Source organism: Polypterus senegalus, chromosome 6, assembly GCF_016835505.1.
Source record: "Polypterus senegalus isolate Bchr_013 chromosome 6, ASM1683550v1, whole genome shotgun sequence".
Classification (NCBI taxonomy): domain Eukaryota; kingdom Metazoa; phylum Chordata; class Cladistia; order Polypteriformes; family Polypteridae; genus Polypterus; species Polypterus senegalus.
The window spans coordinates 130,967,868-130,980,568 of record NC_053159.1 but is presented as its reverse complement, the minus strand read 5'-3'; the positions used below and the strand labels follow the sequence as shown (position 1 = coordinate 130,980,568).

Here is a 12,701-nt window from a genome sequence, read left to right as displayed (position 1 = left end):
CAAGCAGTAGAAACCATTGATTGTAAATCCCAGTATCCAAAGTATATGTCCCAGCTGTGTCACCTCAGGAAGTATAGCTGCTGAGAGTATGAACGTACAAAATTAGGAGGTCAAATGTCTGCAGTAGTGGAACAGAACTTGCTCCTAACCTGTGACTGGCCTGTAGGTCAATTTCCCTGGATGCCATGCAGAATTTCAAATAATTTATAAATAGGAACTCAAATTAAGGGTAACAGTACACTTTGTGATATGCAAGATTGTGCAATATTTAATATGGTACAGTTTATAATAAGAATTAGTGTCCTATGTAGATTGAAGTTAATTCTAGTGTTCAGTTTAACTTATTAGTGAGAAAGTTAAGTGGGATGTACTTTAATGTTATTTTACTGCCCTTTAATGTTACTTTACTCCAGAAATATATGTATCTGTACATTTAATGTTATCTATTTTAATTTAGGTGAAATTTGCACTTATCAGTGCTCAGAGATGTATGATTTGCCTGGGGGACATTGCAAGGTACCGGGAGCAGACAAGTGACACTGCAAACTATGGAAAAGCACGCAGGTACCCAAAACCTCACTTGACCTAAGATAGAAAACACAAATATTTCTAAATACAAGATAAAATTAGACAACCAACAAAACTTTTTTTTTTTTACTAATGCATATGCTACATGCTTATGTATGTTTCTTTAAAGAAATGTGTGTTTATTAGATTTACTTTTACCATTTTAGCAAGTTGTGCTGTTTTCAGTTTAGAGTATTGTTATTTTCCTTTGATTATTGATTTCACATAAAGACTTTCTGACTGGTTAACACCCCTTTTTTAATTCTAGTTGGTACCTCAAGGCACAGCAGATTGCTCCAAAAAATGGACGTCCATATAATCAGCTTGCATTGTTAGCAGTTTACACGGTATGAAACCATTTATTTGTACATTTTTAGCATAAGTAGCTATGCTTTATATGCCAATTAGCTGTACTGGCAAGCTCAAATTGTATTTTCATGTATCTAATTATCAATAAGCTGAAATGTTCAAGCTATCCAAAAGTATGGGTAGGTTAAATTTAAAAAATGTAAATTGTACAATTTTGTGTTCAGAATTGAATTTAAACATTTTTAAGAACACTGTGAGGCACATACATGTAAGAATGAAATTCTCATATTAAATGGAATGTTGACTTCCCTACTGTTTTTTTCTAATATTAAGGATACAGTTTTTTCCATGTTGAAATCAGTTGCACCCTAACTATTAAAGGTGCCCAGCAAATCCTCTGTTATCATAGTCAAAGTCATGCACAGAAAAAAATAAACAAAAAGTAATAATTCTTAATGTAATGAAAATGCCTGTAATGCTCTTCAACAGTTTTCTGTTCCTTAGTGGACTGTGCATAAAAGACAGTGTTTTATTGTGCTTGTTGAGGATTTATAGTAATCTCTCCTACTTCTCCCCTATTTTTTTTTTTTTTTGGGCACTAGTATAGTTTTTGGAGCTGTGATATTCAAATTATTTATTTTTTTCATTTTTATTTGCTGCACTGAAAATGCCATATCTTCCGTCAGATAGGTTGCATTTCCGTTGTAGTCCTTGACATGGTACTGTGAAGATACATAGATACAAATGATTATTGTCATGGTATTTTTAATGTTATTTATATGAACTTCAGGTAAGCCTTGAACAGAAAATACTAAACGGATGTGACCAGAAATCAGATTTGGCTATCACGTGACTGTACCCAGGTTGCAAATATGGAGAAAGGCTACTGTGTGAATTTACATAAATATATCCAAGATGTAATATCATAGCTGTGCATTTCAGTGGTTTTGAAATTTAGAAACTCAGTCTAAGCTTTTAGATTGAAAATTCTCAAAAATATTTCAAAGACCTGAATTTGTTTGCCAAATTTTGTGAATTTCTGAATAGTGGATTAGCTGTTGTCTCTCTATTATAAAAAGAAATCCTGGAATGCAAAAACAAGGCGGCAATACTTGGTTTTCTCGGAAGTTCTCGAAAGACATTTAAAAGACCCGCGACACAAAAGAGACTTGCCACTGAGCGTCTCGCGGGGACTGTAAACATGAGACTTGGTGCCAAGAGACTGTCCCAGGGCTGTCTCACGTGGACGTGGAACATGAGATTCTTGCAAGACACGCCCTAATTACAACAGATATCATATAAGAGCACATCCATCAAAAAAACAGTCAGTCGTGTAAAAGCACGTAGTGCACACAGATCCTGTGCTCTCAACACATATAAAGCGTATAAGGACAATACGGAGAATAGACACCCAAAGGCGTTGGAGAGAAAAAAAAGGCTGATAAGAAATTATGAAACCAGTAAAATTCGAAAGTATTGCAGTGTCCCAGCCAGGTTGCGGCCTTTTTGGTTTTAAGTGACTGTTCAGTCCGATTGAGGGAGGGCAGAGTACAGCACGGAAGACGCTGGTGGGCGAGACACAGGGGATGAGAGATTGGAGAGGGTGCTAGAAAGTTGTGTTTGGGGTTACGAAGTCAGCGATTGTTTAAGTGAAACCTTTGTGACACTTTATCATGTCAGTCGCTACAGTATCAAAGAAAAGATAGAAAAGATCGCATTACCAGAAAAGAAAAGGTGATTAATCATCAGAACCAGGTGTAATTGAAAAAAGAGCAGGAGAAATCGAGGTCAGAAATAAAAGGCAAAGAGTAGAATCTTTTCGCATTAGCATCATTCTTATGCACAAAAAGTGGATTTACACAATAATAGACCATACGCTATGAGACTCTGTGGTCCCACAACAGTTAAAGCAATGACAAGTTGAATTTCAAAGAATACACAATTCGGTCAGGTGTATATTTATGATCACGGAGAAGCGATGCAAATTTTAACAGGCAAAAAGAAAGGTAATGTATATATTCCGCGAATAACATTACACACCAAAGGAGATTGTGATATGCCATTCGTATTAAAATATTTACAGTTTACTGTGAGAATATCTTTTGCTATGGCAATCAATAATTCACAGGGGTAAACATTAGAAAAAGTCAGATTATTTCTTAGAGAGAGAAACAACATTCACTCATGGGCAGTTATATGTTGCAATGTCAATGTGTCTCCAAAAAATATTGTTTTTAATGTAAAAGTGCAAATAATGAAATTGAAACAATTCCAAAGAAAAAAAAATAAAATTGTATATCCAATTAACCAAACACAGGGGATGGCGAGCAGGTGGTGAAGCCCCCTAGTTTATATTATTTTTAAAAACTTGAGAGATTTAAACGCACAGAAACATAGCCATACTTCCTTTCACAAAAACTCAAAAAATGTTCTCTGCATATTAATGCTTTTTTTCTGTTGAAATCCTAATTGATGTTTGTTACCTGACTCCACCTATCCCCCATTCCCAACACCTCGTCCATATCTAGCAGGAGGGTGCATGCACCCTGGGAATGTTTTATTTTTAAGTTGTAGTACTCAAGACTGAAGATATTAAGACAAAGCAATTATAATATAACAGGAAAAATATATTTAACTTGCATCTGAATTCTGCATTTACTTGGATAAACAAAACAACAGAGGAAGCCTATAGGATAGTACAATTGTCTTACAGTATTTCAGGAAGTCTTTGGAGACTGCATATTCATTTTTGGAGGAGTCGGAGATATGAACCTAGGTACAAACTTCTGGGGATGTCTTCCATCTGTCTATAGGAGAGGCTTCAAAATAAGTGACTGAACTATACTATTTTCTTAATCATTTGAACAGATTCTATTAAGGTTTCAATGAATGATACACCTGATGATGATAATGCAACAATAATAATAAATAGTGCAGTAAATCTGAGATTAAGGTTGTGAATTGTGCAGTATGACCAGTTGTACATGCTGCCAATGCAAATGACAAATTCAGATTGTTAGCTGTATATATTTAGTAAAACAGTAAAATTACAGTTAATAATTAATAATCCCAAAAGTAAAGGAATGTTTAGAGCAAAAAGTAATATGCGCTTCAAAACATTTACAAAAATAATTCTGTACAAAGCTGTTTCTAGCAATAGTGAACATCTAACAAATAATTGGGTTACATCTCACTTAAGACCTGCATATTCTTAAGAATATGAAAATGTTGTCATAAATAGCAGCATGTAAAACTCAAGAACACATCAGAGAAAGAAAATGGAACTTTGTAACTCGGCTTTTAATCTTAAACACCTCTTAATTCCACTTGGCCTCTCTTTAAATTATGGTTGTGTCAGAAGCAGTGACATAACAGTATACAATCTTTTATTTTAAGAATCACCAGAATGTCCACTTTACTTGGCTTTAAAGAAAAACCCAGACATGTCACAACATTCCCTAATGCAGTAAAAAGTCTTTCAGAAAGTGCACACACAGATACATCCTGGCCAGCTTGCTTAAGTAAGGAATGTCAACTGTGGGAGTTAGAAGGTAGCTATTAAGTTCAGCTTCAGCAGCATCTGCAGGGGAAGGTTTGGTCACGACTGATGCATGCAAGACACTTCATCTTTGCCCTCTTCTTGCTGTGATGGGCTAAGACTTTGTGGCTCGGCTAAGGCCCAGACCCTGAACCCTGGGCATATAGCAGCAGGCCAGTGCTCCTGTGAGAGAGAGAGAGATGAGTTGAGCATGTAAATATTTTTAAATAAATGTGAGTTATTTGAAGCTTTTCACCCATTTATCATTCTAAATACAAAATAACCTTTTTTTGTCATTGTCCCCTCCGACAATAACATTGTCTTTGACTTTGATGTCTGTGAGAGTTTCAGGACATATATAGGTTGCCTTACATCGTGAATAGACGAAAGTATAAGTATCCAGCACAGTCTGGGCTGTAGGGAGTCCTTGTATTTTCTCTCCATGTACTCCCATACTCTTATTTTGATTGAGCAGGTCAAATCAGTATCCTCCTCATGTGTTTTCGTCTTCAATAGGTGTAGTACTGGTTGCACATAAAACACTAACCTAGTCCTGTCCGGACAATGCCTCTGTAAATTTGTGAATAGGTGGTGGCCGAAGCCGGGGACCTTGGCAATCCGATCCTCAGCTACAGAAGCTGGCTCTTGGAATGTGGAATGTCACCACTCTGAAGGGGAAGGAGCCTGAGCTAATGTGCGAGGTCGAGAGGTTCCGGCTAGATATAGTCGGGCTCACCTCAACGCACAGCTTGGACTCTGGAACCAATCTCCTTGAGAGGGTCTGGACTCTATATAACTCTGGAGTTGCCCCCTGTGGGAGGTGCCGAGCGGGTGTGGGCATACTTATTGCCCCCTAACTTGGAACCTGTTCATTGGGGTTTGCCCCAGTGGACGAGAGGGTAGTCTCCCTCAGCCTTTAGGTGAGGGGATGGGTCCTAACTTTTGTTTGCGCGATTGCACCGATCAGCAGTTTGGAGTACCCACCCTTTTTGGAGTCCTTGGAGGGTGTGCTAGAGGGCATACCTTCTGGGAACTCCCTCGTTGTACTGGGAGACTTTAATGCACACATGGGCAATGACAGTGAGACCTGGAAGGGCGTGATTGGGAGGAATGGCCCTCCCGATCTGAACCCGAGCGGTGTTTTGGCAAAAACTCAGGCATGGGAGGAGTTTGAGGAGGCCATGGAGAACGACTTTCGGATGGCTTCGAGGAGATTCTGGTCCACCATCGGTGCTCAGGAGGGGGAAGCAGTGCAGTGTTAACACTGTATATGGTGGGGTTGGTGCGATGCTGACCTCAACTCGGGATGTTGTGTGTTTTAGAGTACTTCGAAAGACCTCCTCAGTCCCACTAACATGCCTTCCAATGAGGAAGCTGAGCCTGGGACTCGGAGGTGGGCTCCCCTATCTCTGGGACTGAGGTGGTGAAAAAATTCCTTGGTGGCAGGGCCGTGGGGGTGGATGAGATGCGCTTGGAGTTCCTCAAGGCTATGAATGTTGTATGACTGTCTTGGTTGACACGCCTCTGCAGCATCGCATGGACATCAGGGACAGTGCCTCTGGATTTGCAGACCGGGGTGGTGGTCCCCATCTTTAAGAAGGGGGACCGGAGGGTGTGTTCCAACTACAGAGGGATCATACTCCTCAGCCTCCCTGGAAAAGTCTATTCGGGGGTCCTGGAGAGGTCGGTCCATCAGATAGTCGAACGTCAAATTCAGGAGGAACAGTGTGGTTTTCGTCCTGGTTGCGGAACTGTAGACCAGCTCTACACCCTTAGCTGGGTCCTGGAGGGTGCCCAACCAGTCTACATGTGTTTTGTGGACTTGGAAAAGGCGTTCGACTGTCTCCCTCTGGGAATCCTGTGGGGGGTACTCCAAGAGTATGGGGTACCGGATCCCCTGATAAGGGCTGTTCGGTCCCTGTACAACCGGTGTCAGAGCTTGGTCCGCATTGCTGGCAGTAAGTCAAACCCAATTCCAGTGAGAATTGGACTCTGCCAGGGCTGCCCTTTGTCACTGATTCTGTTCATAACTTTTATGTACAGAATGTCTAGGCGCAGTCAGGGTGTTGAGGGGGTCCGGTTTGGTGGACTCAGGATTGGGTTACTGCTTGTTTGGTTCCTCAGGCCGTGTTCTTCAACTCTCTCTGCATCGGTTCGCAGCTGAGTGTGAAGTGGCTGGGATGGGAATCCGCACCTCCAAATCTGAGACTATGGTCCTCAGCCGGGAAAGGGTGGAGTGCTCTCTCAGGGTCGGGTACGAGATCCTGCCCCAAGTGGAGGAGTTCAAGTATCTCGGGGTCTTGTTCACAAGTGAGGGAAGAATGGAGCGCAAGATCGACAGCTGGATCGTTGCGGCTTCCACAGTGATGCGGGCTCTACATCAGTCTGTCGCGGTGAAAAAGGAGCTGAGCCGTAAGGCAAAACTCTCAATTTACCAGTTGATCTATGTTCCTACCTTCACCTATGGTCATGAGCTATGGGTAGTGACCGAAAGAACGAGATTGGAAATACAAGTGGCCGAAATAAGTTTCCTCCGCAGGGTGTCTGGGCTTTCCCTTAAAAATACGATGAGAAGCTCAGTCATCCGGGAGGGTCTCAGAATAGAGCCGCTGCTCCTCCGCATGGAGAGGAGTCAGATGAGGTGGCTCAGGCATCTGATCAGGATGCCTCCTGGACACCTCCCTGGTGAGGTGTTCCAGGCATGTCCAACTGGGAGGAGTCCCTGGAAAAGACCCAGGACACGCTGAAGGGACTATTTCTCTCAGCTGGTCTGGGAACGCCTCGGGATTCCCCCAGAAGAGCTAAAAGAAGTGGCCGGGGAGAGGGAAGTCTGGGTATCTCTGCTCAAGCTGCTGCCCCCGCGACCCGATCTCGAATAAGCGGAAGCGGATGGATGGTTGAATGGATGGACCATGTCTTTACACAGGTAATAGATAATGGCTTGCATTATTTCTTTTTGGCATCAGCTCCCAGGTTCATATGGTAACACACATTCAAAACTCTGGCAAATTGATGGCTGCTTTAGATTTTGTTCACATTTTGTTTTCAGTCTTGCTGTGCTGCTTGCACATTTTTGTGAACAGGACTCTTCATACTACTCTGTTTTTTGAATGGATGGAACAGGTTTGCTGTGTTCCCCCTCAATGAAGCTTCCTCCCGTCAGTCTGATTTACACAATATCTTAGTTATGTAAATGTTCTTCTTATTTAAAGCCAAAGTACTGCCATACAACAGATTTGCTAACTTTTTTTAGGAACCAGATGTCCTGCTTTTAAGCCAGAATTTTTGGTCTCAGGTGTATTTGTGCTGTCACTGCCTTTGGCAATAAATGAGTGAACAGACACTGACCTGCTGTTATTCCTCTTATGCATATCAAGAAATTGTTTGTTAGGTTTGTCGCCAGCATAAAAGTTGCTCCGCTGTTAGGCTTTTAGTTTGTAGTTCAGTTACTTTATTAAAATGATTGCAGCTTAAGCTTATTGCAGATATATATTTAATGTGGCTGATATACTTATGAAATGACTTATTGCAATAACGATAAAAATGCAATTAATTGTTCCACATAAGATTTTGTGTTCAAAGCTGAGCAATCACTTAATGACACTGTTGATGTTACATTTTACTACCAATTAACAGGCCTGGTCTACTTACCAATTAGTACATTAGTATTGGCTTTCTCGATTAACTATATTGACCATTAGCTATAATTAGCAATTCACAAAAAATGTACTGATTAGCTTTATTTCTTTGAATCATCTGGTTGACCCTCCATCAAGCCCAAGTAACCTTTATTTTTTGTTCATCCCCAACTTTTTAAGACTTTAATAATAATAGTCAATAATTCTACAATCTACAGTTTCCTGCCTAGGGCCCCATTACATTTTGTGGTAAAATGTTATCTTGTATGTAAAATGCATTTGCTTGCCCCTGTTTGTGCCCATATTTATCAAGCATCTCAGATTAGGAAAACAGTCCTAACTGGCTCAGAAAAATTTCAAAGTGATACAAATTTGGTCCTTCTCTTAGGAATAGGAGTAAAAGTATGTTACCAGTTTTCATAATTTAGGAAACTACTCCTTACTTTACTGGGATTTAGAAAATCTCATAAGCTATCCTAATTCACCTGGAGCTGTCTCAAAGTGGCAATCAGGCAGAGGTAAAAGTGCACATCCCCAGGAAGGCTGAATGTTTTGGAACTATTGGACAACACTGAACTTGTAAAAAATATACATGATAAATGCATATATGTGGTGAAGCAATGTGCTGTGAGCTAAAATTAAAGTGTTGGTAATGTTATGCTTTTTGGCCAATGGGAAGAGGCAGGTTTTGCAATAGCAGTGATTTGGTTTTGTCACAATAAATCATTTCTCAAATATTGCACCAAACATGGAGTACCCTTACGTCCTGTTACGTAATATACAGATTATACATTTGCCCACTTCACCTGAGGTAATGTTAATGCGAGATGCATTTATGCAAATCAGCATGCACATAAAGATCAGTGCCACAAGTGTGGAAGAGCATATGATATCACAGTACTAACATGTAGTTGGATGCAAGCTATATTGTACTAGCCAGCATAATGCCCTGCACATAAGTTGGCCAGGATGGGTGATTGACAATGAAATGTCACACAGGTATTCTGACCTCTGCATTCCATGAACCTGTACACCTTACACATTGACTGTACACCTTACAAACTGGGAAGCTTCAAAAAGGCAGGCTGAGACACAAGGGGCATTGAAGGTAAGTGGGGAATCTCTGAGAAAGACACACATCATGTGACTCTTGAAAACAATTAGGGACAGTGCAAGAGTGAACGTAACTTCAGTAACAGTGCTGCAATTACCATGGTTATTTTATGGTTATTTTAAGTAAAAGTTACTTTGAGTCATTTCCCATGTACCATAACAATGGGAAGGCGATTCTTCTGGAAGTACAGCTGTGGATCATTCTTTGTTGTTTTTTTAATAAAAAAAAAAAGAAAAAGTACCTGTTTTTGGGAATCTCTCATTAGTGTCTTAGTCTTTCTATCTTGGTGTTCATTAGAGTATTATTCATGATATTTTAAAGTGGCGACACTTATGTGCAGCAAATCACAACAACCTACTTATTATGTTTTTCTTCTTTGAATATTATTATCTTTGTGCTGAAGCCTTCATATCAAAAATCTACAAGACATCATAAGTTTTTATCCTTGTCAGACGTTTAGTGCAATTACAAGAAGTAATTCTGAGATGCTTGATATGGGCCCTTGTTATTTTAACCTTTGGGCACACTTTAGTTTCTTAATGGAACAGGTCTTCCAGCATGTAGGCTACAAAGTCTTTATTACAGTGTGTAGTAAACTACAGTATATGCCTAAAATATAATATGATTTGTATGTTCAAAAAAGCACAAAGATCACAATAACATAGTGAGTACATTAGTTTACAGGTATATCTCTGACCACACCATAAAGCCAATATTTCACCCACAAACAAAACTACAATATATACCAAACGTTGCCCAGGTATATTTGTTTAATGGGGTAAAAAAGGAAATATTAAAAAAAAAAAGCATATATAAACAAGATATTTGCCCAAAACACAAACCTGTTTTGTACAGTTAACAAAATGAGATGGTAGTCACCTTCTCCATGAAAGGCAGTATGACAGATGGTCAAGGCAGCAACAACTGAGGAAGTGCAGACCAGTGCCAAGTGAGTCAATATACAGTTAGGTCCATAAATATTTGGGCAGAGACAACTTTTTTCTAATTTTGGTTCTGTACATTACCACAATGAATTTTAAATGAAACAACTCGGATGCAGTTGAAGTGCAGACTTTCAGCTTTAATTCAGTGGGTTTAACAAAACGATTGCATAAAAATGTGGTTCTCTGTGTAAAGACAAACCACCTAAATTTTGCCTGAAATTTACCCTTAACTAGTTTCCAACTATGTCACAATGTTTTTGATGAATTCATTTTAAAATGATCCACTGTACAAAATTCCCTTCGTAATTTTAAATGCTTCATTTATGTCTCCTCTTAATCTTTTTTGATTAAACTGAAAGTCTCTGCTTTTGAATCTTTCCTCATAATTCATCCCCTGAAACCCTGGAATCAACATAGTCACACTTCTGTGGACTGTAGTACTGCGATGTACCTTTTGTAACTTGGAGACCAAAACTGTACACAGTACTCCACATGAGGCCTTACTAGTGCATTATAAATCTTGAGAGTGACCTCCTTGGATTTGTACTTTACAAATCATGCTATATAACCTAATATTCTGTTAGCCTTCTTCATGGTTTCTGAACGCTGTCTGGAATATGATAGTGTTGAGTTCACTGTGACTTCTAAATCCTTTTCATAAGGTGTACTTTAGACTGTCAGAACTCCCTTTGTGGATTCAAACCTAACATTTTTACTTCTACATGTAATACATGACATTTAGTGATAATTAAATTTCATTTGCCATAACTCTGTTATCCAGTTCCCTCTGTAATGATTCAATGGATTCCAGATAATCTGCCAGTCGAGCTAGCTTGGTATGCCCTGCAAACTTAAACAGCTTGTTACTTATATTCTTATCTAATTCATTTACATTGTATATTAAAAATAGCAACGGCCCTAGCACTGACCCCTGTGGAACACCACTGTTAACATCATACAATTTTGATAACCCTCTGCTTCTTGTGTCTGAGCTAATTTTTCACCCTTAACTCCCACTTCTTTTAGTTTAATGTCCAACATCTCCTGTGGCACCGTATCAAATGCTTTCTGAAAGTCATGATAAATAATATGATATGCTCCACTTTGATCATATTCTGTTGTTGCCTCCTTATAGAATTCTAACATGTTGATAAAGCATGACCTCTTTGTTTTAATCCCATGCTGACTGTTCAGTAAAACTTCTGTTTTTGCCATATGTTATGTTTTATCCTTAATAATTACTTCCATTAGTTTACGTGTAATGCATGTTAATTTTACTGGCCTGTATTTGTTTGGATCTGCCCAGTCACCCTTTTTATATAATGGGATGATAATTTCCATTTTTCAGTCCTCCAGAATTTCCCCATTGAGTAGTGACTTTTTAAAAATATGCATCAAGGGTTTATATATATACTTGCTAACCTCCTTAAGAACTCAAGGGCAAATATTATCTGGTCCTGGGGCCTCATGTATAACGCCATGCGTAGAACTCGCACTATGGCTCCATTACCCGCCAATGTCAGTAAGGTAGCTTATGCACGGTGGATGGCCTTGTCCGTTGCAGACACTGCATAGCCGCCTCGTGCTCATGACTCAAGCATTTAACTTTTGCCGAAATTTGTCGCTGCATTTTTAGCTGTGTTGTTATTTTCTCTTTCTGTGTTATATTCAATATATATTGGCGTAGCCGTCACTGCAGTCAGTGCTTTTCTTTCCCCAAGTAACCGATCGCCACACAATCAGCTCTGTAATAGAAGTTAAGCCATCTATAAGCTTAGCGCCGATTCTTCAAAACGTTTAAGGAACATTGAAATATCTTCGTAGTACATGTTTAATTATTCTATCCTTAACGACACTCCCAGTAAAGAATATAGATTATTTAAATGTATTGTTTATCTGTATAATTTAACAAACATATTTTGCTGCATTTAACCTTAAAAATGATATCGTCATCGTATGTAAATACAAGCTTTATAAAGTGGTTCAGGTTGTGCGATAGTATAACTATAGTGCAAGTTTACAGTGGGGTGAGCAACTCCTAACGGGAGGAACTGAAAGAAGGAGAAGTGAGAGTAACAACACTAAAGCAGTTATGGTATTTGGAATACTATGGCTGTTCCCTGGACCATTATATTGTTACAAGTTAATTACAATCAGATGCGTTACACTAATAAACAATATGTGGTTAGTTTCAGTGTATTTATAAAGCCGCGTCAGGAAAATAATGAGTAACCACACAGGAACAGTACCATTGCTTTGACGCTGGTGCGCCAGTCTGCAAAACCGGCGGAGAACTGCTACGACAAGGCATGAGGTACCGTGGAAAAGTGCGTGGCTTTACGCCAAGTGTAGGTTTTATATATCGAGATTTGAACGTGGAAAAGTTCTTACGCAACATTTCTGTGCGTACGCACTGTTTATACATGAGGCCCCTGGTGATTTGTTTGATTTCAGCCTATTTAAATAGTACTTCTGCCTCCACAGTTTCCAAATCACTGAGAAAAATGCAAATTTACTGTATTTTTAAATTTCCCTTATTATTCCTAATTCACTTTACCTCCTCCTTGACTATTCTTTTACTTCTAAAATAA

General features: G+C 39.3%; 1 protein-coding gene across 2 annotated transcripts in view; it reads left to right on the top strand.

Annotated features, from left to right (window-relative positions):
- The window catches only part of smg6 (SMG6 nonsense mediated mRNA decay factor), a 529,891-nt gene that overhangs the window by 57,849 nt on the left and 459,341 nt on the right, over positions 1-12,701 (top strand). For both annotated transcript variants that reach the window (XM_039757209.1, XM_039757208.1), the window contains exons 5-6: positions 458-564; positions 836-914. In XM_039757209.1, coding sequence (XP_039613143.1) covers positions 458-564; positions 836-914 — 186 coding nt within the window. The remainder of the gene's footprint in view (positions 1-457; positions 565-835; positions 915-12,701) is intronic.